The sequence below is a fragment of the Synchiropus splendidus genome, chromosome 11 (assembly GCF_027744825.2).
Source record: "Synchiropus splendidus isolate RoL2022-P1 chromosome 11, RoL_Sspl_1.0, whole genome shotgun sequence".
NCBI lineage: Eukaryota > Metazoa > Chordata > Actinopteri > Syngnathiformes > Callionymidae > Synchiropus > Synchiropus splendidus.
The window spans coordinates 18,050,933-18,078,623 of record NC_071344.1 but is presented as its reverse complement, the minus strand read 5'-3'; the positions used below and the strand labels follow the sequence as shown (position 1 = coordinate 18,078,623).

Sequence of the window (27,691 nt, the reverse complement as noted above, 5' to 3'; positions counted from 1 at the left end):
TGAATTGTGATCATATTTGCCATTTCATCAGGATTCGAACACCCGCAGCTGCTCCTCGCGTCTGGATCGGCACTAAAAGATCATCTAAATGACACTCTGCGTGGATCAATGATGGAAATGGGTTGCACTCGCTCACCCCACCCCCTCTCCCCCCGCTCCTCATGTGCGCATGCGCGGCTGCTGCTCCGGGAGTGCTGCTTCGGCCTGTTCCGCGGCCACTCGGTCATTTTCGCCTCTTTGTTTTACTGATAGTGGATTTAACTCGGATTCGACCCAATACCCGGCGGACCGAGCTGCTCGCAAACAGGTAAGTTCGCCCAAGTGGACTCGTCTCTCTCATGCGCCCGTCAGCGTCGGGTCCGCGACCGGTGTTCGGTCCCGGTTGGTACCCCCTCCCCACACCTCCTGCTTTTCCTGGTGCTGTACGTGTTCGAGTGTGTATGGCGCCGGGCCCTGCAGTCGCACACCGGGGACGGACGGCTTCTTTCGGGGGGGAAAGTGGTCTCCAAAGCTGGGTTCGGAGCTAGCAGTGATGCTGCGGGCTAGCCGAGCCGAGGCAGCGGCTCGTGCCTGTCTCGTCATGTTGAAATGCTTGCTGTTCCTCGTGTAGCCGATTCTGCTGCCTTTTCATTGAGCTGGAATGTTCCCGAGAGTCCGTGGTCCAGCGACAAGCCCGGGCTCTTAAAAGTTGACTGTTTGTGAGCACATGGGCTTTAAAGTTGCTGCTAATCTTCGGGGTGGAGGTGCTGCTGCTGCTGCAGACCCGGGGTGACATTGTGGGGAAGCACCAACACACCAACTCCTCTGCAGTTGTCTTCGGGTGTTACAGATGTTTATTGAGGGGATACGATCACAGGTTGCCCCAGTCGGCGTTTTCAGGTCACAATTGTGGACTCAATGATTATGATGAGCGAAGAGGCATGTCTTCTGGAGCTTTCTAGATCCACTCCATACCTCCTATACATGACCCGGTTTGTCCTCTCAGAACCACCTAAACTGAAGCATCTTCCTGCACCTCGATGGCAGGTTTTAATCTCGGGTTCTGCACAGTGTCTTCAAGTCTAGTCTGTCCTCCAGGCGCGTGCTTGATGCGAGGAAAGTGCAGCCATCTGCTGTCTGCAGTGGATTTGAGGAGGATACAGGTGGCTATTGAAGGTTTTTGATCTCAGCAGATGCTTCTAGGAGACAGTGCGTGTCAAGCCTAATTGTGACTCTCTCGGCCAACTTGTTTCAGCTTCATTCACACCCAAGCGGAGGCATTTCACACACACGATACGTCTGTCTTGAATCCTTGACTTGTTGAGAAAGCACAGTCTCTGATTAGAGGAGGATGCAAGCTGTGTTATTTAAGGTCATGTGTGTATATCTGGTGGGAGCTGGTTCTTGACTCATATGTGACTCAAATTGTGTTGCAAAGAAATGAACTTGCTCTCAGGGATTCTTTTGTAATCACCTGCTCATGCCCTCTGGTGACAAATCAGTCGGCATAGTTTCTTCAAGCGTCACCCCAATCTTGCGCCGATTCTGGACCACTGTGCTGATCCTGAAGCTCGAGCAGATCAGTCGCTTGTAGGAGAAAGCAGGTGGTTATGAAGGAGTTTGGTTCTCCACACTTCCTTCTAGGCTGTGTTTTTTAAGGTCACATGCTGGTTCTAACTGGTGCACAGATGCTTCACCTTTCCTTGGATTGTTTAAGATTGAAACTGCTATGTAATGAACTTGTTTCCAGGAGAGCCCCATCCAATCCTAACAAGTCCCTCTCTCCACTGAGCTTCTAATATGACCTGATTTGTCGACGATTAGAATCAATCTTGTATTCAATTCCTTAACCTGAACCAAGTTTTTTTTTTTTTTGGAGCAAACTGTCTACATAAAGGACATCGAATCCAATCTGAATGACTTGTAGCTCCGCTCCGCTCAACACACAATCGTACCCATTTATCCTGACATGTTTGAGCTGCTTTTATCTGGGGGTGTTTGTTGTGTGCGAGTGATGCAGATGCTCCACCTCCACGCTGTTATCCTCATGTTTGAAGCAAAGACCTGTCATATGATTCTCAAAATTCATCACAGCCTACACAAACTCTAGAGAGCAGGTGAGGTGAAGAGTGAAACACTTGTGGTATTGTCGAGTGACGTCTGCTGACTGAGCTGACCTCGACCAGTCAGGCGTCTTGACTTCACACAAACTAATATTCAGTCAGAACTTAATCACGTTCAGTGTACTTAAACATGAGTGGTACTACGTGTCAGTTTCATTGGCATGTCTGTTATCTTTAGACGGTTGACTACTCCATTAAGACAAGAAGGGTTTGATGATTTATGGTGACCAGTACGAAGAATTATCTACGGTTTGATAAAACAGAAAAAGACATGAGCACGCTCCAATATACTTTCTGAAGTTGTTTTTTGCAAGCATAATTTTGCTGACTTGAGCAAATTGTTATTACAGCTTCACTTGACTAGACGTAGATTCAGTTCATATCTTCTTGTCTGTTTCAGTAAGAATCGATGCTGAATAAATCGACTGCTCCGTTAGGTTCAGCCCAAAGTTCTCCAATAAGAGCCGTTAAAACCCATTTGTGACTTCGATAGTGCGTTTATGGTCAATTAATCTGATTCTCGTCTTCGTTCATGCACGCCTCTCTTATACTGAGGTCAGTGAAAGATCAGAGAGTGCAATATTTGTACATATAAATCATGGACTATCAGGGGGTCCGTCTTTTAAATGGGCCACTGTGCAAGACTTGGTTAAGAGGAGATTCTGTGGAATCTCCTGGACCTTCTGAGATCGTCTTGTTCTCTGGGTCACTCTGAAGCAAGTGAGAGGAGAAGCCCAGTGGTCAGTGGAGACCTTGGTCTTCTGGATCAGTCCTTATGGCTGAAGAAGCTGCACTGATTCATCGGTCATTCGCTCTACTCACCCTTCACTCATGAACCAGACTCCAACACATGTGAACTGTCCCACCACCTGAAGGACCAGGATTGTAAACCGACTAACACATGGTGAGAGCATCCTAATGGTAGATTAAAGTCAATCCTGTTCACTAATATTTACCTCATTTTGTATTCGCTTGTGTCAACATGAGAGTTATGTTTGCTCTTTTGATCACTTGTCTGATGCTTGCAAGTAAGGCGCTTAACTCGTGAAACGTATCTGCTAAATCTAGCTTGAGAAATTTGGCTTCAAGTTGGAGACGTTTTTGATGGATCTCCACCAGCTGAGTGTCACTTCACACGATCTGACTGTTGCGTAACGCCACAGATGCTCACTAGGCATCAACTGTCACACAACTGCTTGCCTAGGGGATCCCCAAAACTGCCACCTGACCCCTGACCTGAACACGGGCATCTGCCCATCACTGCAGCGCGATGTGTGGGTCGCTAGCTGTTGGTAGCTGCAAATGATCATGGAGATGTTTGCTCACTGTTTCCTGACTACACACTTCATCCACTGATGACCTGGAGGATCCAATGCCACTTCCTGATTTGTCTTATGTTATTGGACGAGGACTTATGTCACGTTGCTTCCTTAAATGAGCACCATTGTGGAGTCGGTGCACTTGCCCACAAATCAAGCTGCTTTAAAGAAGCACCCACGTCCCCCACCTCCTCTGTCTCGACTCAGGCTTCAAAGTATCGCCCCATTACGCCGTGAGCTCTTTTCCATACGCTCTAATTTCAGGTTATTCACACTCTGAGATGGATCGGTGGGGGAACACTGATTATTGATCGCTGAAGGGAACGTTCCGCAAAGGTGCCTCACATGAAGCTGAGTTCGTCGCTGGAATGACACTGAAGATTGCAACTTGATCTGTGGCCACAGACGTCGTGGCTGTCTGGGATTTTATCTCTTGATGTCAACCCGGTCAGGGACAAGCGTCGGTTTAGGTGCTGTAAATGTGGTGGAGCTTTCAACTTCATTGTGAATCAAAACTGAAACATGTTCATGGTCAGAATAAGTCTATAACTCAAATACAATGTAACAGTCTGTTTCTGACCTGTCACTTTTGCAAGTCTACATCAGACATCTTAGTTAAGCATAACTTTTTCTGACTTGTGTGGTTTACCAATTCTGTTTGGTCCTCTTACTTCAGTGTGACTTCTTCTCTGACTTGCCAGTCTAACAAGTCAATGTAAAAAAAAACGTTGACTGAGAACATCCTGCCCTTCCTAGTTCCTAGTCCATTTCGAACCCGTTCAGTTGACAAGTCCATGATAGATGCATCATTTTGTTCCATTATTATGATGCATTTTTCTGATGCGAGTCACTACGTCACAGTTTTGGAAACGCTTGGTTGTTCTTTATCAGGCTTGAACGGACTCTCTTTGGATCAAGAAGTTATTTTAGGAGCAGACTAGCAGCATGTTGTGGAATGTTTCTGCTGATGAAGTCAAACCTGGTCAATGAGCTGAGCGACTCATGCCCAATCTTCACCTTGGGTGATAGGTCACATGGCTGCAACATCACAGTGAAGCCTTGGTCTCGGACTGTTCATTCAGGGACAGAGGTTATTTTTAACCCCTCGTCTGTCACATGGAAGCCTTGTGTGAATGGAGGCTCTGTTAAAGTTCTGTTGCCTGAAGATGAGAACGTGTCTGGAATGAAGCTGCCTTGGCAGACTCCATCATTGATCCGAGTGGTATCAGTCTTCAGCTCCATCTCCAGTCGGGTTTCATGTTTCTGTAATGTGACAAACTGTCAAGGGGTCGTCCTGTCCGCTGCAGATCATTTAATGTGTTCATGTGACACAGACCTCCGAGATGACTCCACACAGAGCTCTGATAAGACTCACACACCGCTCTGATTTTATCGCTTTTGTGTCAACACATGGAATAACTGACTGACTGCACGAATATGAGAGGTATTCCCTTCCAGTCTGACATTTTAACATCGAAACCGATTCAGTCACTTTTTGCTTTGATTTGACAGCTGATGCTTGTAATACATGTTTTTGTGCTCACGTCGCACAACTGTCTGACTTGAGAGTAAACAGAGGTGGTTGTCAGCGTGTGTTGTGGACAGATGTGGGCTTTTATCCTGCTCTCTTCTCTCACATGCCGGATATCTTCTCTTCCAGCTAGCTTCTTCAAAGCTGGCTTCTTGGTGGTTTGCAGGGCCGGATCAATCAACCCATATTAAACAAGTTATAAATGAATATAAATCTTTTATGCTTAGTGCAACAATGCTTTGTAGTTACTTGTTAGCTAATGCTAATGTCCAGATTAAAAAAAAAGGCTTTTTCTAGAGGCAATAATGAAAATCAGGAGTTGTGTTTTGCACATTAATAAGTAGTAGCACATTAGGAATTGCAGTTTGGCGTCGCATAGGCTAATAATCTTGTACAAAGACTTGATGTTGAATTTGATTGGGCACAGTGTGAGCTAAATTGGTTAAAATGCCAAACTCCCCTGCTGATATTTCGTCTAAAATGTCATGCGATCATCTTAATTGCAAGCCAATGCTTTGTGCATAAGTCAACAATTAGCATTTGTCTTCGCCAGCATCTTCCCAGGAAGCTACTGCAATAGTTTGTGGTGCTTCTTGACTACCAACTGATATTCAAATGTTAAAGATTACAGAAAAAATACAAAATGTAATGTCACTGGTTCCTCTACTTCTCCTTTTTTGCATTGTTTAGCACCAGGAAATCAGTTTCTCTGTTAGCTTCTTGTTTCTTGAGATTTTGTCACTGTGAACTGGGAAACATTCTCAGGCACAAGAATTGAATCTAAAGCTGTGTAACCTGTAATTACACTATCAGCACGGCATGATGTGTCACTGTCATGTGGCTGGTGTTCCCATCGCTCAGATCTGAACATGACAAGCTGTCAGATAAATGAGGCGCTACCTTGTTCAGACTCACAATCATCTGCCTGGAAGGACTGTTCTTTATATCATTAGCTTGTTATGTTCTGTGAGTTAACTGGTGAAGCTGCTCCATGAGTGAAGACCAGTGGGTTTGTTTGCGGGTGGAGAATTGGCGTTCGACTGTCAATGTTGGTTTATAAGCCACTTTGAGTTGCTTTTTAGAATTTGCTTGCTCAGCAGTCCAACAAGCCTCAATATATCCGTTGGGGTAATTATAAATAATTCATCACTGCATCCTAATTGACCTAAAGTTGTGTCTGAGTCTTTGGCTCTCGACCAAATGCTGATGTATAACAACACGCTTGCGTTGTCACTGAGCACCGGATGCCTCGTCAGTGCTTGAGAGCCTTTAAAGAGGCCTGACCCCAGGTGACCTCTCATGGTACAGCTGCCTGCATTGCGGAGGGTGCATTGGCCCGCGCCCCCCTTCTCTATCCCAAGGGTCTCTGACATTATTATCCTGGAGGTCAGTAGGCCAAGACTCACTTCACTGTGAAGCGCTCAGTCATGCGCACTTTCCTTCCGTCAGTGACAGGTCTGAAGTGGATGTGACAGGTAGATGACAGTTGATGGCGGTGTGGAACTTTTAAAGCTTTTATTATTAAGGTCAGATCTGGTATATGTGGGACTGAGACATGAAGAAATAAAACAATAAGTCGGTTTTGTTCTAGTAGCTCGGACAACTTGTGAAAACAAACAAATTTCCCAAGCTACAAGTACAGTGTTGTCCATCAAGTCAATATTCTGGAAACGGCTTCTAATTCAAACAAGAAAGATGAACCACTTTAATTGTAATCCCTATTTCCTTTATCATTACAGATGAGCAGTCTGATTATATATAATGGTAACATTCTTTTGAAATGTAAAGGTTAAAGGTTTCCCTTGTTTTTTTTCTTGTTTTTTTTTTTGTTTACATTTGGGTAATGGCTCCCTAATACTGTAGAGTAGCTGAGATGTGATAAGTGAAAGTCAAAGGAAGAACTGTGAACAGTTCCACAGTAGAAGAAAAGACTGTCACGCTTCACACAAAAGAAACTAGCCATGAGAAACGGTTGAACAGGAAAAAAGCAGAGGACCCATCACCTATTATAAGTGGTGCACAGAGAGTATTTTAAAGAACGAATAAGAAAGTGTAGAAGAATAATTCGGAAACAAGAGTCACCAGGGCGACCATTGGAAGCAAGTAATCAGAATCCAGATCACTTTTACCCAACCCACCGGTGTTTACCACCAGAACAAGTGGTCTCTCACCGACCCAGTTTTTTGGCTAATGTCTGAATAATGGCCGCGTCCGTGTCGGGGGAGGTTTCGGCACGCTTTGACTCAACTATCTATTTATTTGTTGAGGCCTCCCTGACCATCGCCCTCCTGTGGTGTCTCAGGGTGTGGTGTTGTTTACGTGTCTGCTCATGTGTCCTCATCACGACAAAGGGGCTCAGCAGCGCCTCACAGCTGGAACGGGACGAATGAAAGCACTAACTGGCCTCCTGGTGGCGACTTGTTACCCGTGAGCTCCACTTGGGTGAGCCGTCGTTTATCAAACCTGCTTATGTGGAATGATTTGCGGTGTCTCCTCGGGCAGAAACGCTTGCCCACATGACTGCATTGCACAAGTGTTTTGGTTTTCATCGGCTGCGACTGGCGGTGATTTGACAGGCAGCCTAAGCCCAGAATCCCCTCCTCGGGTAAACAGGTTTAAAGTATGTGTGGATACTATGGTGACGTTAAGATCGGCAGACCGCCCTGATCCACACGTGTTGGTGGTAACTCTGACACGTCTGAACCCTGAAACTTCAGCTTTCTGTGGTGTTTTCTAGTCTTCAGCATCTCAAAAAAACACAACAAGTCTGTTTGGGAGGGTTGTCTCCATGTGTCATGGTTCTGATAACCAGCAATAATTTCTCCAGCAACAGAACAGAGTTTCCATCCAGATTTGGCTGCTCGTCCTTCCTAATGAATAAACAGGATTAAGCTCAGCAGTTTGATGTTGCTTCACTGGCTTAGTAAACTAGTGAACATCTCTGAGCCGACGGTTCCGTCACCTCGCTTTTGTAGAGTGTGAATCTCGTGAGCAACTTTTCACCTGTGCTGTGGTTGTTATAGTAGCAACTGGAGATTCCTGCTTTTCTCTACTCTTAATTCACAGCTTATCTCTCAGCGCTCCAGGGGGCTGCCATGTCCCGAAAGTTGGTCTACCCTCTGAACTCTGTCTTGTGTGATTGGACTCCTGCTGGGCTCTGGGGAGCCGGACCATGAGCCGATCCAATTCCGGTTTCTCGGAACTACAAATCGCCTTACGATCCTAAATGTTTTGCTACAAGCTGGAATCTCTATCCATTAATCCAGCCTGAATAGTTTTACAGCTCTAATCTTCTGAACCTCCACCTCAGGAAACTCTGCCTGAGCTAATGATGATTGAAATCACTTCAGGGGCTCTGTTATTTATGTTATCTGAGGTTGATGTTGATATGCCTGATCATCCCAGAAGGTTGATCAGCCATAAAACATATCTTCTGCGAGATAAAAATGTTCCTTAAGAAAACAGAGAACTGACTGAAATTGCCAGGTGAGAAGTTGAAAGACTTGACAACAGTTGGAAAAACTTCAGGGAAAAAAAATCACCACTGAAAATGATGGATTTAAAAAATATATTGGCATATTGATTAAAACGAAATATTTCATAGACATTGTTGCTATAAGTGAAAGAATTGGAGGAAATAAACTAGGAAAAAATGGGAAAAATATAAATTTAAAAAATGGACAAAAATAGGACAAATAGAACCCCATTAACACTGAAAATAAAATGTAGAGAAAGAATTGAAAAAGAATAGACAGAAAATATGGAGAAATCCTATAAGAAAATCTGTCAGGAAAAGAAGAAAATCTTGTGAGCAGAACTGACTGTAGCAACGCTGGTCACGGCTGTGTGAGCACATACCTATGCTGGTTTGTGTTGAAACAGATGGTTTTCGGTGCATGTTGTCTCTGAAGTCAAACGGTGTGTTCCAACAATCGCCAAGGTGCACTCAATCTTGTCTGAGTGGAGATACCAAGCCCAGAAGAAAGAAGTTTTCCCAATCACCCCTTCTTGATCAATAGATTTTTGTCTTGGACATCTCCCTCCCAGGAAGTAGACTCCCTTGCTGACCAGTTTCTGACTGTCAGACCTGTGAATCATTTCACTGTCTTACCGTCAGATGGAGCCATAAGGAGAATCGGTCCAGTATCTCACCAGAACTGAGAACGGTGTTGTATCTATACCCACTGTCTTCCGGTCTATTGATTGTTTGTGACATCACTTATCCTCAGTCCTGCCGTGAAGCCTTTATGTGCTCCATTCTTGCTGTTGACTCTGTTGGTTTCCTCTGCCAAACTTAAAATCGGGTCAGTCGTCCTGGGCTCTAAACCTGGTCTCACCAGACAGAGCTCAAAGAGAAGATATTTGCTGTGGGTTGAAATTTTTTGGAACATCCGATGTCCTTCCACTCTCTCGCCTTCATTGTCTTCTGCACTCGCATCGGATTGTGCCACCCAGGAGCGTGTGTGTCTTGAAGTCACGCCAGGCATCCACACAATAAGTTCCCTCTCCTGTGAGCCGCACACAGCGATGCCGGCCTTCAGAGTCCCGCGCTCCAGCTGGCAAAGTGGCCAAACACTCCAATACCCACTGACGAGCAACAGGGGCTCTTTGTGATGCCAGAGAGTGTGTGTTTACTTCAGCGTGTGTTGATCTGTCTCTCCGTGCAGCTTCTGAAACAGTTGTTGAGCTTTTGATTGACTGAGAACGCTGGTGGTTCTCAGACTTGGCTGCAATCGAACAGCTCATTCTAGATAATGTGAGAATTACATCACATTAGCGGCTCACTGAGAAGCATCTATCCACAGTTGCCTCGACTCTATCCAACTCGCAGCTTCCATTCTGGATGTTTTGTGTATGATTATCTTCTTAGACTGCTGGCATTCTTTCCACCTGTGTTTCTATTAGGGATGCTCCGATCAGGGTTTTTGCGCCCGATCATTGATATGATCAGCCAGAGCGCCGATCACCGATACTGATCACATGAATTGACAATGAATTTGTAATTAAAATGGTGAGACCTCCTGAGTACATGATGTGAAAACATCAACCATTAAATCATTTTAATTCAGACACGTTTAAATATACCCATTCAAGAAGGCAAAAAACATGCAGCATGCAGCAACTATTATGACAAAAGGACAACTGAAAAACATTTAATCTGATGTGAGACGGCGCAGTGTGGTGAATCTCTTGAGACTTTGCTATGTCCTTGAAATATTTACATACTGGCCGCGGGACTCAGAGACAGAGAGCACTGCATTTATGAAAGTTGCACTCCGGATATTTTCAAAAGTTTCAGATTCAGGTTGCTAGCCAACGTTGCACCCATCTCCAAAACAGCGATGGAAAGGCTGGTCATCTAGCTCGGTGAAATAGATGATTATTTCCTGGGAAATTAGCTTAGCGTTCCGGATGTCACGCTCGGACCAATGGGTGTTGCTAAACGTGCCTGCCAGCCTGCCACGGAGGAACCAGCAGTCTCACGTTCATGAGCCCCGAAAACTCTCCACACTCCGTCGAGTGTTGGTGCTTTAAATGGCGTGTTTAATTTGAAGGCACTTACCTGCATAGCATTGTCCCGTGCATGTGCTGCAGGATGCAAACTTTACATGACAGATTGAAAGAACTTTCGCGGCAGACAGGCTGCTGCCCAATGAGCAGCGGGGAGGGAGGATGCTTCACAACTGGCAGGGCTTCATCAGAGTGCCAGCTGTCACGCGTGATCAGTTGTTGTGATCAGCAGTGAGAGGTACTGATCGGTATTCACAGATCACACTGAGATCGCCGATCACGATCGTTGGCCGATTGATCGGTGCATCCCTAGTTTCTGTCTGTGTTGATTCCCATCAAAACTACTCTGAGCATCACGTCTTTTTTGTACCACAGGTGTCCCTCTCTTTCGCATTGATCCGTGCCAGCTAATGTACTTTCTGAAGGAGTATGTTGTGTTATATTGGCTGGCTCACTTGTCCCACCAGCAAGGCGCCATATTGGGGTGCCAAAATCTCAATAGTCGTTGGCACTCCACACTTTGATACTGAATTTCACCTGCATTTAGTTCTGTTATTAGCTCTGTTGGGAGGAGTGCTCCTTGATACATGCACTTGCACAACCCCTGACTCTCAAATGGCTTGCTTGGGTTAGCCACACTACATTACTGTAGCTGTCCTTCCACCACCTGAAGCTGATGATTTCCTACACTGATCTGCCCCCTTGACGAATATGCTAGCTTCTCAGTGCTCAACTAGGGCCACCATTCCGCCCCTACCCTTTTACAGATGTTGACAATATGCAAATGACAATCCGGAAGGAAGTGAGCTGATTGTTTCCTGGAACTATGTCAACGCATCCCTGTGCCTATGGTCCATTCTGTCTCTTCCTACCAGTCCAGGATAGATGTTTACATGACCAAGGATTTGTGATTGAGCCACTTGACTGGGTTAGTAGAGCAGTTTTTGGCACTGGAAGTCTTGCGACCCTTATCGGGGTTGTTGGACTCCAACCTGAGCCCAAATTTCGTCAGAACTCTGAAGTAACGCACACATTTTTAGAATCAATGTCACCAGCAACATAAATATTATGGCATATCTCTGAAAAGCGATCAAATAGAGAGCAAGACTTGGGTCACGCTGGGGATTTGAGCCCAGTGCCTTGCTTGCTTTCATTGGAAATCTGTGGCCATCATAAGTTGGCTGTTGTCAGAATATCAAATAGAGGCAAACTTTCCCAACACTGAAGGTATGCTAGCAAATTAGTGCAGTTGGAAGGTTCAAGTCTGTCACCTGAGGGTCGCTTCTGTTTTTTCTTTATTCCGAAAATGGATCTAGTGATTTGAACCAATGCTATGCTGGTTCCACACAACATTAGTTTGAGGTTTATGAGGGTATATTACAAATGCAAACTCAAAAATGTAGCCTGAAATTGGAAAAGTTAGAGGATTAAAGGAACAGTTCCAGTGGTTGGAAGAGGAGTCAACGCAGAGAATCCACAATGCAAACACTGCCGCAGAAGGAGCGTCTACGTTCACCACTTGGAGGATAAAAGTAAACAGCGAAACACGTTGAGTCACCTGAAGCTATGAGGAGGCTAATATTTACTCGTATCTGAATCTGGTAGGAGCCGAAAAACCAGCTGAGCGAACATTCCCTCTGATACCCCCATTGACCCTGCATGAATAAATCATCTGGTGATTTTCAGCTTCTGCAGAATCCTTCCATATCTTGGCACTTTTTCTGCTGGTTTGACTGCTGATTTGGTTTGAAGGGATTTGTTTGTCTTTGTTCAGGCGACAGGCGACTCAGGAAATGTTGTGAATGATAGTGGAACGCTGTTCTATCAGGTACAGACATGACAGTGTTGTCAATGAGCCTGCAGCCGTGTTGAGGTGGGAGCAGATTGTCTGGTGTCCTGAAATGACCCTGAATGCCGCAGTTGCGGTTGGTTCCTGTTTTCGACTCGTCTCCCTCCAGCTCATTGAAATGAGCAGCTTCAGTCCGCCCTCAAGGAACCTGCTGTTGTTGCCCAGTGTTTCCTGTTACTACACTGTTGTTGGGTAAATAAAGCAAGCAGGTCGGACCTGCGGTCTGGTGCCGTCTTGATGTATGGCCTCCAATGTCATTAGATTCGATGTGAAAGTAGTAGACATTTACAACCTTAAAGTTTATTCGATCACGGAGAATATGGTGACTAAAAGAACACGAAATGTCCTTGAGTCCCTTGTGTGTATAAACTGACGTTGATGTTCAGCAAAAAAGTCACTGATTTATGTTTGATAATTAAGAGAAAAAATTGTGGGTAACTCTTTAAATAATATTAACTGAAAATACAATACAATATTAATAAAAAATGAAACGGAGCAGAGTAAGTGAAAGATGTTAGGAGAATAAATTGGAAAAACATATGTATGGTATGTTTCCATCAACAATGAACCAAGAAAACTGCAAACACCCCCCATGTTATTGTCTTGGATATTTGACAGGAAGCAGCTGTCTATCTGTTATTCAGTAGCACACGTTATTAGCTGTGCATTGTTGTTAGTGCTGCATCCTTTACATGTTCATCGGCGTCAATACGCTCCCGTTGTGTGACCCAACTGTTTTGCGTTGTTATCCCAGGGTGAGACCTCTTTAATTCAGCTGCTGCCGCCACAACCCGACCTCGAGTAAGAGAGACTATTCAACCAATGTATGTGCTCATGATGATGGTACCTTGGAGATGGAGCAGTGAATCAGAGAACACACTTGAGCTGCTGAAAAAAACATGAGCAGCCTCCTGCACTGAAGCTTCTACTTAAGACGCGTCTTTGTTGCTGCCACTCATCCCTGAGTGATAACAGAGCCACCACATCACGGAAACCTCCATCTCTGTTCTTGAAAGCCTGTGATAATCACAGTGTCCCTCAAATTCAAGTGTCTGTCTCATGATATTCACAAATACTTTAATCAATAAGGACCGTGCTTCTCCTTCAACACGGAAGTGCGGGGTGGTTTGAACTTGCAAGGCCACAGGAATGTTGAGCCTCGAACTTGTACAAACTGTGAAGCTGTGATCAATGTAGCGTCTGCTGCGGGGGACTGGAGTGTGTTTGCAAACCACAAGTTTATCCTCTAATGATTTTCTGCGTTCTTCTTCTCTTCATTATTGGACTTGGACTACGAGTGCTGTTTGTTTTGTGTCATGTTCTCACCTCACGTGAGAACTGGTTCCTGTGAAGAAAATTCCTGTTTCTCTGGCGGATCGTGAAGAACAGTACCTGTGTGTGTAAATGTATCCCCATCTTTTGTGAAGCCAGACGCTAAGTGTGCAGACACCTTTGCGAGAAACTTAAACAAGCGCTCCTTTTCTTGCTGGACACTTGAAGCAGTCAGTCTAGTTCAAAGATGGTGCAGTGCGGGTGCCTTCATTTCTTTCTATGGCGCAGATGATGGCAAAGCACGGCCTGGGGGCCGCATGCTACTATTACCTAGGTGGCCCTCATGTAAATGAAAAAGAAACAACTGTTTTTCATCATTTGTCATGAGCATTGCTCTTCAGTCATGAGGGCAAAGCTGGGGCCAACAGCTCTGTAGTCACCCAAAGAACAAGAGTTTTCTGTTTCTTTGAGTGGCTCTTGTCATCCAGGAGAGACTGAGTGGAGAACCTCTGCTCCTCGGGAGAGGACAGTTCAGTTGTCAGAAACAAGTCCTATCCTCTATATATGTTGTCTCGATTATGTTGTTTGGCCAACTTTGTTACAGCCGTCGAGGGAGCCTGTTGAGTAACAATTGTTTCTGGGCTGAACGCCAGGTCCATTAAATTGTTTTCTTGCTTTCGAGAAGGATGTTTGTGAGCAGCTACGTCTCTGTCTGTTGCTTCCTTCTGCTATTGAGAAAGCGCTCAGTGCAAGTCTTTAAATATCGACGCAGGGTGTGGATTTCCCCGACCAGTTCAGTTCATTTCTGTGCCTCAACACCATAGAAATGTCAGTTTTCTGCCTTTACCCTGACTGAGCTTCAGGACGATTCCACCAGTTGAAGTCTAACCAGCCGGAGCAAGTGATGTTTCACAGAAAATCAAGGAACGTCTTGCTGTCTGACTCTTTATACTTCCATGTCACACAGGCATTCATTTCACTCAGGGGTGGACTTGCCCGGTAAATGAATGTTCTGCTCTTGATACTGCAAGAAAGGAAGTGAGCCCAACTGTGACGGTGCTGCATCTGGGTGAACCAGTCACTCGATCAGGCAGTTATCATGCATGATATGTACTTCCAATACAGGCTGACTCCACAAACTGGTTCTGTGTTTCTGGCTTTGCTCACAGTCTCAGCGTGATGATTCTCAGTCATCCAGGTCACGGCACGTATCAGGGCCCCTCTTGGACTGGATGTCGTCGATATCGGAACCACTCTGGCTCAATTGTATTGATTACAATGGATGAGTTAAGAGGCCCTTACTCTCCAGAATGTCCTCCAGCTTCTGGAGAAACTAGAAATCCACCTGTCAGTGGGGACCTTTGTCTTTTGGCTCAACTCTTTCATCTGTCCTCACAACTGAAGACACTGCATGGACCCGTCCAGTCATCACGGTTCCACTTAAGTCTTCATGAAAACCCCTGGTTTTATTTGAGGGGCGAGAACTTGAGTCGATCCTCTGATGTTGGTGTTCACAGCGGTACACATTACGATCGACCGCTCTGCCTCGTGTTGCTCATTTCAGATGAGTTGTATTGAAGGAGAAGGGAATCGCTTAATGGTGTTCTGATCCATTTCCAAACCTGTTATTGCACTTATGGTAACGCGACCCGTCTCCCCTCCTCGACTCCGCTCTGCCGTCTCTCTGCGCTCTAGTAAAACCTGTGAGTGAATGCAGCGTGACCTTACATGACTTTAAGCTGCAGCTGGGATGCTTGCTCCAGTCTGAGGCAGTTTAGCATCTTCTCTTATTCCTTTATTGATCTGTGGTGATGGATAAGCTGAAAGGCATGTCATTACACATTTGTCTCTACACCAGTGTTCCCTATTTTGTCCATCATCACAGGGTTTTGTTCCTGACTGTTTTTATATGTGCTTGATGTTCATAGTGCACCTTCTCAAACATCTCTTGTTCCTCCCCAGGCGCCAATGAGAGGCGGTCCACGATGAGGAGCTAACATTGTCGCTCAGACAACCACAGGACGAGACGTGGACGCTGCACCACCTACAGCCGACGCATGGCGGTGCTAGGGGTGAGATGTGATGACCTCAGGATGTTCACTGGCTTCAGTAAAATGTCAATTTTTCATCAAAAAGGGTTTTGGGCATCCTTGTGTAAAAAAAAAAAAAAAAGTTGGTGTTTTACGGAAATTAAAACTTGATCCACCTAGATGCCATCACAATAAATTTTGTACCCATAGTTCGATGAAAGAAATCTGTTCACTGAAGAACATCCCTGGCTGGTCTCTTGGACAGTCTGAGAAGTCTTTCACACTAGTTGTGTTGTTGTTCCTCGAGAGGGCTGGTGTCTGTCATATGATGGATGGAGCTTTTTCTTCCACCCGTCGTCGGCGTTATTTTCCAGACAGGTTATTCAGCTTCATCTGTCAGAGCCGGTCTGAGCAGCAAGCAGGGCAGACAGTCGGTGTGTGAATTCACTCTCTGACATCCGTCCTCCATCACAGCATTAGTCTGGACCTGCTGTCTGCTGCTGTGGTGTCCTCTGACTCGACCTACGGAAGCTTGAGGACAAGCTGTGTCAAGCAAACGTACCGAGACATGAAATGAGAAAAAAAGTGATGAATATGTTAAACAAACGCAGCGCAGTGGAGTCGTTTGAATTTGGTTTGAGGAATAGCAGAGTTAAATAAATTCTACCTTTGAGTGTGTAGATGAAATCACAGTTCATGAATGGAATGGCTTTGCACCAGGATCCACTAGAGGGAGACAGTTGTCAAGAATTTGATGACTAAAACGTGCCTCTGTGGAGGCCATTATTTTAAATTGTCATTTCGTAGAACTTGAGCTTGTGTTCCTCACCAATAGCTCCACAGATGTCCTGTGTCACGGTTTCTGAAATATATTCAATGGTTGGAGGAATGAAAAGAAATCAGTTTTTCTTAGTGAGAAAACGTTATCATTTAAAACACAAATGGAATTATATGAAAAGAAATCAGTAACTACCAAAATTATGAGGAAAAATATGTGAAAATAAAAAACAATATTTTTAGATCACTTCTATTGACTCGGAGCACTTGAAAATTTCTGCAGGTTTCATGTCTTTTATGGGATGGTTTCTATTATCAGTTGGAATTCACTGACAGGGAAGTGAAAAATCTGCTGAAGAGCTTGTTCATGAACGACTAGCTCTGTTTAACCACAGATTGTCATCTTTTCTGACTCAAGGATACATATGTCGGTCAGTTTGTTAGTGCTATTGTTGAAACACTTCGCTCACAGTCATCGTCTTCTTCCCCTCTAGAACCCCGACATGCTGACGAGGAAGATCAAGTTGTGTCACATCAACGCCCACATCACATGTCGTCTGTGTGAGGGCTACCTGATCGATGCCACCACCGTCACCGAGTGCTTGCACACCTGTGAGTCCTGTTTCTGTCGTCTGCCGTCATTGTTGTTTGGTTCACAAGCAAGGTAGAGCCATGGTGAGCCTCAGCTTGCATGGTTGTCTATCACCAGGTGACTTCCTTCTGAATACAGAACCGGCTGTCTAGTTCCCAATGCCTCTGTCTGAAGGGAAACAACAGCACCGTCCTCGCTGCTTTCCTCACTGCTTTTCTCTCAAGTGTCTGATTCAGAAGTCACCTGAGGTGTGTGCTGATGGAGTAAAGAGGTCCACATTTCCCTTTGTCCTGAAACTCCTAGCTCCTCTGAGGTCAAATAAGAGACATTGTTTCTCCAGTGTGACCTGGGGCCTCCTTCCAGTAAAACTTCTCCATAGTGTGGCATCCAAGAGACACTCTGGGACTGTCAACTGCCTTCTCCTAGATCAGCAGAGGTCTTCTCCTGGATGACTGAGCGTCTCTCAGTAAGATAGTCCCGCTAGAGAATGTTCTTTGGGTCACTCCAAAGACCAGGTGGCTCAGCTCTTTATCCACTATTGACATGGAGTATGACTGAGGACGTCTCCAGCTTTCTCTCAATTGTGAACAAGACCCAAAATACTTGAACTCCTTTGCCTGGAGACGTTCCCATCTCCAACTGGACAGCCCGCCCTTCACGCCTCGCTGATGTTCATCCAGCTGCATCAGAAATAAAAATCTAAAAATCATCACTTGTTGGTGAAGGATTTATGCTTAAAAGAATCAAATTATTTCTGCATTGTTTCTCAAACAGTTTTGACGTATCTTTGAACACGTCATCACTGCCTCCTCTGCACTGATGCATCATGTTCACTTAGGTTTCTACTATCACTGTGAACCTTTGAAACATAACAGCTTCTCTGCAGAATACAATTAAATGTGTTTGCTCGCTATATCGATTGGTCACACTCAGGCTGGTCTCCTCCAATGTTCAAAGTCGACCACCAAAGAGCCCCTCACTGCTCTCTGCTGGAAACTTTACAGTGCTACAGTGGTGCTTAAATATTAATCGAGGCATTTGTGTCGCAGTTATTTCCTTTCATCCGACACCGCAGTGGCCCAAGCCAGACGGTGCAGTTCATCATCTCTCCGCTAGAGTTCAGTGTTGCTCTTCTAATGAGCGCCCGTCCACGTCACCGTCTAGACGCAGGTGGGATTCTGGGTTCCTCTCCTCTCAGAGGCGAATTCACATCACGTCTTCGTGCAGCTGCTGTGACAGACTCGCTGCGATGAAGCAACAAAGGTCACCGGCTGATTTACGGAGGAGTGTTACATTAAAATCCTCTTTAGTGTCGCTGTAAAAGCTCACTGATGTTGTGTGGTGTGGAACATGCACGGCTTGGTTCTATTGTTAGTTGTGTGTGAGGTGCATAACAACCAGTGCTGTTTTGGTTTGTACTGTAATGCACCGTTCTGTACCTCCACACCTTCACACCTTCACACCTTCACTCTCAGTTCAGTGAGGTGGTGACTCTGGTGTCTGGTTCGTTCATTTCTAACTCATCCTTTGGAAACACAAAGCTACTGGTTCGAAGGCAGCCATTTCCTCTTTCACCTGTGCTCTTCACCTTGACATCATTTGGTTCACTTCTGACCCAAATTCTGATGCCTTTGCAATATGATGTCACTCTGATCCTGATGGAGGAGGACACAGTATTGCTCTCCTCAAGCTGCTTGATGGTCTTTGGATCCAGGACAAGAGGAGTTACAAGGCCACTCTGGCTCAGGAACATAAGGGGATAGGCAAGAACTGGTGTCGAGTGAACGAGTAAATAGAAGATGATGCCTGCATGATGTCATGGATAATAACCATTGATCATGTGACCTGTGTTCTCAGTCTGTAGAAGCTGCTTAGTAAAGTACCTGGAGGAGAACAACACGTGTCCCACGTGTCGAATCGTCATCCATCAGAGTCATCCGCTGCAATACATCGGGTGAGTCCGGCTGATAAGAGTCATGGAATCTTTGCTTTAATATCTGTTGAGACAAATGCCGCTGTGAGAAACCTTTCTGGAGGGCTTCTGCACCGACCACATGCAAAATCTTTTGTATGTTGTAAATATTTTTTTTAATCAAAATAAATTTGCATAGCAATATAAAAATATGTATAAATATGAGCATTGAAAACATACTTTTTTTTTTAAACCTGGTATAAAAACCCCTAAAATTAAGTGAATTCTCAGTTCTAATGTTTTTGTTTAAAAGGACAACATAATAATACTTCGAGAGTAATACCAGTTTAGTCCACCAGGGGGCGCCGTCCCTCCACTATCCCTCAGTTACTTTCCCAGGTGACAAACGTCCCGGGCTCCTCCTCAGAGCCATCACATCCATTAACCGCCTGCTAGTGCGGGCGTCCAAAATGGTCGTCACGGTGACAGCAGAGCGAGCTCTGAAGTCTCTCACTCTCACCTGAGCAGCTTTGTGGTCAGAAAAGCCGGTTACGGCCTCAAGCGTGTCGTCCGTGCCCACGGATTCTCATTTGCATTTCCCCGGCTGTTCTGCGGCGCCTGACATTTCTCCACAAATACCACGAGTCATCCCGCCGACCCGGCTGTTGTTTACAGCCACACATGTTTTATAATGAGAGCACATCTTTTCTCATTCGATGAAGGAAATTAGTTTTACTTAATAACATGGATCAACCAATTTCCCTCTTTTTTTAAAGAAAAAAAACTTTCATAATCTCTTTCCTCTTCTGTTAAAACTCTTATAATGGTGTGCAATTAATAAGTAAAGAGATATAGCTAAAATTAATCTCAATTTGACTTCTGCTCCAACGTAAGGAAATATGAAGAACAGTAAAAGGTATTTCACTCGCACTTATTCATATTCTGGTTCTCAAGGTTAACTTTCACTTTCCGCTCTTGCTTGGTTTCCATCCATGCTAATGTCAGTAGCATGAGGAGTTGAGGCGCCTGTGTCACGTGTCTCTCCCCTTGTGTTTCAGCCATGACAGAACAATGCAGGACATCGTCTACAAGTTGGTGCCCGGACTTCAAGAGGGTGAGTCCCTTTGCCTAGCGTTCGTTTATATATATATATATATATAAAACTTAGTATTACAATCTTTTTCATTATTATCTTTTTTCACTTATTATTATGTCATTATTTTGAAACATTTATTTCAAGATATTTTATTATTTCTGTACAAATTTCCATAGTTCTGTCAAATCTTACATAATTATTGTTACTTTTTAAATTATTTTTTCTTTAACTTACCAATTACTTTTACATCTCAAGTGATTTCATCACCGCAGATCATAAATAAGCTTAAGATTTTAACCGGGCGTGTCGCTTCAATTCGTCACTTGAGGAGCAAACTGGTGCTGTGGTGCCGCAGGTGACTCTGGACGAAAAACGAGCCTGGAGTTTTGTGCTGACGTGACTTTATCTTCTGCAGCGGAGATAAAGAAGCAGAGAGATTTCTATCAGAAGTTGGGGATGGAGGTGCCCGGAGATATTAAAGGGGAGCTGTGTAACATGAAGACTCATCTAGATCAACGCAACGGTACGGACTCCCTTTGTCTGCTGTCTCTTTCTGCTGCTAGTTTTAGCCTTCGAGTTGTGTTTGTCACGTCGGCGGCAGATTGTCCACGCTGATGTTGTACACAGGCAGCATGAATTTGGTGTCGCCAACAGTGGGATGATGATACATTTTCTGCTGTAAAACGATACAGTTTATCGGAAAACAACTCTTAAGATATCTTGAACACCTTTGTGGAAATGAAGCCAAAGATCATCAAACTCATTTTAAAAAGGGTTGGTGCAAACAATGCCTGTTGCGGACACTCACTGACACAATGAAGAAGTCAGACTGTTGGTCCTAAGATGGGGAGGAAGCTTCAGGCTTCCAGTGCGCTTGCGCTAAGTGCTTGTGAAATTCGCTCTGTGGATCCGCTCGAGAGTGTGTCGGCCGCGTGGGCGAGCATGTGAGGTTCGGCTCAGTCCGGCTCGGAGGGCGAGGAGAGGCGCCAGAGAGTAGTTCCACTTTCATTTAAACCTTAATTACCAGAAATCAGAGAGGGGGATTAGGAGCGCGATGAAGCCTGGCAGCGCGAGCCGCCGCAGGCTCACAGCCGTGCCACTGAAGTGGTCTGGCCAGCCGGGGACGCCGCCTTGCTGCTCTAACCGACTTCATTTGGATGAGTGATGGTGCCTGATGTTTCATGTGGGGATGCTGGCTGACCTGGTGACCAACTCTGTCTCCGGCTCTCTGTCCATGCTCTCATCCTGGAGCGGTGGAGGTCCCATGACCTGTACTTGCGTTGGCCTGCCGTGTTTCCAGGCAGTCTGGAGGATGGATGGAGGAATGAATGAGGGATCAAGGTCACACAGAAAGTAATGGAGGAGCAAGAGTGCCATGTTGGGATGCATTCAGGAGGAAGAGGTGACGGATGTAGCAATGTATGTGAGGAACGGATGAAGGAAGGACGGCGGGACGGGCTCGAGCAAAGGAACATTCTAGGGTTGAAGGCAGCTATGCCAAGACAAGCACAAGGTGTGAAGGGACGAACGCAGCTGGGTCAATGCAAAGAAGGAAGGAACACAGAAGCAGGTGGAGGAGGAGTGTTGAAGGAAAGGTTAGGAAGGATTCAATGGTGGACGAAGGAGCAGGCGAGTGAAAGTGTCTTCTCTCTCATACTGGAGCAGTCAGAATCATGTGAGCATCAGGGAGACATCAGAGCCTTCTGAAGTCAGAGTTGTGTGTATCAGAACCATACTGCTCCGCACAATACTCTTCTCTCAGAATTGTTAATCGCCGTCTGACTTTGAACTGACTTTCTAAAAAACGCCACTCTGAATCCACTGAATATTTAGTCTGTGTACTGGTGCTGTGTGTTCCTGCTGGTTCCCTGTGTTTGCTGTTGTGGGGCGTCAGAGCTGCTGCGCTCTGAAGTGGTGAAGCCAGAGAATAGGAAAGGCTGAGTGGAAAAATCCACGTGCTGCCTCTGAACCGTCTGTGAGGACGTTCTTATCGAAGCTTTCCGCTCGTCCTGCAGGTGACGCCAAGTCGGAGGAGACGGCCAACAAGGAACCAGGAGAGGAGAAGCCTGAGGAGGACAACGACTATCACCGCAGCGACGAGCAGGTGAGAACTAGGAGATTAGGGAGCGCAATGAGGAATATGAGTCAGAGTGACGCCTCTCCACACGTTTATTGATTGCTGGAGTGAGTCGTGTCAGTGAGTGAACAAAAAACTTGACAGTCCTGACTCAGCAGGACCGTCAAGTTTTGCTGCTGCTCTTTGGAGTTATCCTCCAAAGAGCAGCAGAGCTTTGTTTAATCCAGGCCTCTTCCAGCGCGGAGATGTTGGAGGACGCCTCCCTGAACCGAGCAAGATGCCGGCGGGTGTTGCGTCAGCGCTCTGCCGCCGAATGAGTTTTAAAAACCGAGTTTAGCGTGAAATGATCTGGACGTGTTCCGCCCTTGCATCACTCCTGCAGCCGCGGCGGCGATGATGCAACGCAACCTGCTGCCATTGTTAGACCAGGTTGGCACCTTCTATGCCTCGTGTCCTCGCCGCGCCAAGTTTTCTCCAGTTTTATTTAAGACAAACAGTACTTCCTACACTCTTGACACATCAGATCCTGGTGAGACCCCGAGGACAAGACTACTGAGGGAGTGAACCCAACCTAACATGCACTGGGTTTGGAGTCAGGTTTTTTTTCCTGCTGTGGATTTTTCCTTTTCTATTTGTATCTTTTTTGGCTGTTGAGTTTGTTGAGTGAGCCTTTTTGTTAAGGCCAATATTTTTTTTTTTTTTATTCACCTTTACACATTTTACAGATTTCTAATTTTTTAGTGCCTTTCTGTCAGATTATTATCACTAGTAGTATCATCTTTTTTTTTTTTTTTAACTCAAATAGATGTATAGATGTTGGTCCTGTTTTTCATTTGCAACCTTTTGTTGGAATTTTTTTGTCAGGTCTATTTTTTTATAAATTAAAAAAACATCTTATTATTCTCTTTTCTAATTTCTTGTTTCTTTTTATGTTTCTTCTTATTTAATTCCCTTTTGGGAGTTTTAAGTTTTACTTATTTTTTTAATATTTTGTGCTGTTTTTTGTGCTTAAAAAAATGTTTTTTAACCCCGTCATCCTGACATTGGGCCATCAGCATGAGTAGCTGTAGCTGTGATGAGTCAGCTCACTGAGGTTCATGAAGAACAGAGGGAGATTAATTTGAAGATTTGACCGATGTCAGATAAAACTCTCTCGCTCTCAAAGTCCAGTTTCTTTGGTACTTGAGGTCCTCATCCGCTCTCTAACCGCTGTCTCCCCTCTGGCGCCCCCCACAGGTCAGCATCTGCCTGGAGTGCAACAGCAGCAAACTTCGGGGTCTCAAGCGGAAGTGGATCCGCTGCTCAGCACAAGCCACCGTCCTGCACCTCAAGAAGTTCATCGCCAAAAAGCTTAACCTGACGTCGTTTAATGAGGTGAGCTGATGCACTTATCAACCATGGGACACCAGTGGGCGCTCTGGAGTGGTTGTCAGAACATTTAGACCAACAGACTGCAGAGCGATTCAACAGTTCTAATCAGGGTTTGGTGCCTTGCTCAGAGGGCTTTGCACTCCACTGTCTGAACTCAGCGCCTGACACTGACTAGGTCACCAGTACTTCAGTGTGTTAGGAAGGTGGCTGCATCACTGTAAGGTTCTTGTGTGTCGCTCTTCATACTTGGAGAACATGAAGTGTTGCTGGCGCTCTCAAGAGACTTTTGCTTCGTCTTTTCCTTTTCCTCATATAAAACTTGCTGACTCATCGAGAGAGGCTTTGAGACCAAATCTGAGCTATTCCCGTCAGCGGGCCTTCTCCGCTGCTGCCAGAACTTGCTTTATTTCTGAGGAAACTCGCGGGAGCGCCAGTATTCCAGCTTTGAACGCGTGTCGCAGCTCCTGCAGGATAACAAGCTCCTCTCCGCGCCACCACTTCAAACGAGAAAGACCTACTTTAAGGTTCCGTCGCAGTGAAGGCGACAGGCAGGGGGCGCTGCGGCTGCATCTTCACGCCGTCTTCACTGCCTGGAAGATGAAACACTGACTCTTCAGGAGACGCCGGAGTGTGACTGTGATGTTTCTGCTCCGTCTCTAACGCTCTTCTCCTCCACAGCTGGACATTTTATGCAATGAGGAGATTTTGGGAAAAGACCACACGTTGAAATTTGTTGTTGTGACCAGATGGAGATTTAAGGTAAATATCTGCGTCATTTCATTGAGTTTTCTCTCCTCCTTTCACTCAAGCCGCTTCCTGTTTGGTAGCTGTCCTAAATATGAAGGAAAAAGTAGGAGAAAAGCCTTCATTCATGTCAATGTTGTTATCGTTTTCTTTTTACTTTTTCGCATTATTTTCTGGTTTTTTTTGAGTGCAAAATTGAGCCACGACGTTGGGTTCAGCCCGCAAGAGAAAAGTAGCGGCTCACAGTCCGGCAGTCACGGTGGTTGACTCTCAGTTGTGTTTCGTCCCCCAGAAATCGCCGCTCCTGCTCCACTACAGACCGAAGATGGATCTGCTGTAGCGTTGTCGTTTTCAGGCCCAGCGGCCGCGGACTGTGCCGAGTTTTCTTTTTTATTTATGCAAAGACGATCAACCAACAGCAAGCAAACACCACCCGGCGGCAACACTCCACACAAACCAGCAGGTTGGGATTCGAACAAAAACCTCTGTGCGTCTTTGAACTGCAGCAGAGGTCCTTTTTGAGTTGCAGGAGGAACTTTTGTCCGCTACATCCTCGATATGTGAAGAACAACGGAACAAAACTACGGCAGAGAAATCATATATTTATACTTTTGTACAGTCCAGATCTTGACACTACTGGTGCTCCGTTTACAACCGCGCGATGTCGGCGACCGCTTCAGACCACCTTTTGTACCCTTGTTTTGGAACCCTCGGCCTCACCACCATGTCCTCAGAGCACACGCGGAGAATCTGTCCATCCAAGTTCCTTGAATTGCTCGATGATTGTGAATAGGTTTCAGAAGAGTTGTGTAGTAATTTATGTTCTTATAAACTCATATTGTACATAGACGGAGAGAGCGAGAGACTTTAGACTGTTAAAGAGAGAGAGAAAGAGAGAGAGAGCCCAGAGGTGCTAGCTTAACTATGTCCATTAAATTAAGATTTAAGACCAGAATATATATCTTTATGTCGCAGAACGACACAGAAGTATATCAGATCCGCTGCCCTGTGTTTGTTTGTTTGTTTGTTGATCACTTGCCCGTAAAAATGCTATTTATTGTCCTGGATTAGCTGCGATCCGTCCTAGCGGTTTTCAAGGGAAATTCCTGGGGACGTCATGTGACAGGAAGGAGATGTTTGCTCAGGAAGTTTGAGCCACATTCGTTTGAGTTCATGATGACTGAATTCTTATTATCTCGACTGTTGTGCGATGAATTTGACCTCGCTATCATAGCTAGCATGTCCTCGAAACATTGTTATGCGGCAGCTACCAGAATTTGTTACGTAAAATGATGAAAAGATTTCGGTTCCTTGTTCGTACGTGTAGCATCACGATACCGAAGCTACGGTTTTTAAGCGTCGACCCTTAAATGTTTAGCTGCACCAAGCTAAGCATTTGTTAGCTTAGAAAGGACCGTCTGAATGTTGTTCTCCAAACCAAAGTGCTAAACCTTTCAATCTCCTGTATCGTAGTGATCCCGATGAAAAAGCTTCAAGGTTCGACGTCTTGTCGACGGTTCCTTAGTCGCCTTCTTGTTTCAGTTGCTTTGAAATGTGGGTATTAGACACAACATGATCACAAATGGTACGCTGGAAACATTCTTTCCAACTGTCATGTCAAAGTGTGACCTGCAGCGATTCGACAAACTGTGAATATTTAAAGGTTCTTGTGCATACTATGGATGTTGACGCGGCTAAACTCTCAAAAAAAACAGCTATGGCTTATGGCTAACTTCTGTTTCAGGTTAGCAGTGCTGGGTATTAATGCTAGTTGAGTGGATAGTGGCAGAGGACATGACAGCTAATATCTGAAACTCAAATATATACATGCTGAAGTGTCAAACGCACAAGTTCATGAACGTACCACCAGCCCCTTACGAACTTTTGTCCCCAACCTTTCCAACGTCCTTGTCCTTCCTTACGAATATTTGAGATATTGATCTTGTTTGGACATTTATTTGGCAAAAAGAGTTATGATTTATATTTTACACCTCAAGGTTTAAACCGTGACCTTTTGTGTGGTAACCGCTACAACTCATGCCACAGTTTACTAAAGAAGTTATTTTAAAAAACATGGGGTAAATTCTTGTCTGAAAACGGTATGAAAAAAAATTCTGGAGTAACGGATATCAGTGAATTGTGCGAGAACCATTAAAAGTAATTAATAAGTATAATTTAAAAAATTGGCAGAATAATGTAGTGCATGGATTGGGAGCAGAATTTAGCCTGTTTAGCAAATACAGTTCTATTTCCATGATGATGTCCATTTCTCTGTGAGCTCAGTGGCAAAATCGACACAGTAAAGCGTTTCCTTTAGATACGAGGAGGAAATTGGAGTTCCGTGAACGTACGACAATGCTAACCGCTGCTACGATACAAGAACAACTGTGGCTCGACCTGACTGCGCAACATTTCCTTTTATCATTGAATTTGTATGAACTTTTGCCCCATGTTTGTTTCCAAAGTCTGCGATGTTTTGATTCTCGGTTAAAATAATGTAGAACTACATGAACGCCTTAACAACAGCATCTCATCGTCTGCGAAACGGATTTGTGGTCGAACGTTCCGGAGCTGGATCGACTGAGTCGGGTATTTGTCACGAACTTCTCACTGCCGGTCGGAGCCGCAGAAGTGCGTGAAGAGTCTTATTGTTTTTGTTTTGTACGAAGCTGTTTTGTTTTGGTTTGCCAGTGTTCACCTCGCTGACTTCAGGTGTCGTACAGGGACTCTTTCGGAGATTTTGATATGAAATGACTGACGAGGTCATTTGGTGCTTCTTATTAAATGTTTCTGATCTCGAGGGAATTTGTTCCTCGGGACTTTTCGCCGCTCGCGACTGTGCGGCGACTGTCTTAACTCGCAATGTTACGGACCCACAACTGGAGCTCTAAACGCCACAAGTGTTACCTCGTTGACTCAAATATTTGTTTTCATCTTCTTCCAAAACTTTCCGATTGTTTTCGTCTTGTGTGGGGATGTTCCTTCCGAATTTCCACGGCGTCTGACTCTTTTCCGATGTTTTCCACGATGATGGCTTTTTGGAAACGTCCGGGAACTCTGCCATACAAGGACCCTTGACTTGTGTGTTCGGTTTTGTACCTGCTACCAGCTGAAGACGACTTTTGTTTCAGCCAATTTGACATTTCCAGCATTCTGCTACGAATCCAGTCACTTTCAAGTGCCCATTTGTTTTTGTTTCAGGAAATATACTTGTGTGGATTCTGGTTATTAAATTGTCTTAAATAATGCATCATCTGTCTCTTTTTTTAAGACCTTTCACGTTTGAGTTTTCATCGTATGAATGTCAAAACTCCCTCGGATGTGTGGGACTCCTTGAGTCCAAGTCCCTCTGAGGCGGTGACATAGCTCACATTCTTTTACACAGAGCTACAACTCTTTCTTTCTTTTAACAAACTACGAGAAATGGATTCCTAATTACTGTGGGTTTTAATTTAAAATGTTTTTTTCCCCCCCCCGACTGTGAATTCCTCAATGAAAAATGTACGTG

General features: G+C 45.0%; 1 protein-coding gene across 1 annotated transcript; it reads left to right on the top strand.

Moving 5' to 3' along the window:
• The first annotated feature begins 194 nt into the window (after positions 1-194).
• LOC128767672 (polycomb group RING finger protein 3) lies at positions 195-27,424 on the top strand. The gene is made up of 10 exons (XM_053879879.1): positions 195-307; positions 15,547-15,656; positions 16,886-17,003; positions 18,841-18,937; positions 19,954-20,009; positions 20,407-20,514; positions 22,007-22,095; positions 23,305-23,442; positions 24,118-24,198; positions 24,476-27,424. The coding sequence occupies exons 2-10, from the start codon at positions 15,642-15,644 to the stop codon at positions 24,521-24,523; spliced, it is 750 nt and encodes a 249-aa protein (XP_053735854.1). The 5' UTR covers positions 195-307; positions 15,547-15,641; the 3' UTR covers positions 24,524-27,424.
• The last annotated feature ends 267 nt before the right edge of the window (positions 27,425-27,691 follow it).

Coding starts and splice junctions, on each gene's coding strand:
- LOC128767672 (XM_053879879.1), top strand. Junction 17,004..18,840: donor CACCGAGTGCTTGCACACCT/GTGAGTCCTGTT, acceptor CTGTGTTCTCAG/TCTGTAGAAGCTGCTTAGTA. Junction 24,199..24,475: donor TGACCAGATGGAGATTTAAG/GTAAATATCTGC, acceptor TTCGTCCCCCAG/AAATCGCCGCTCCTGCTCCA.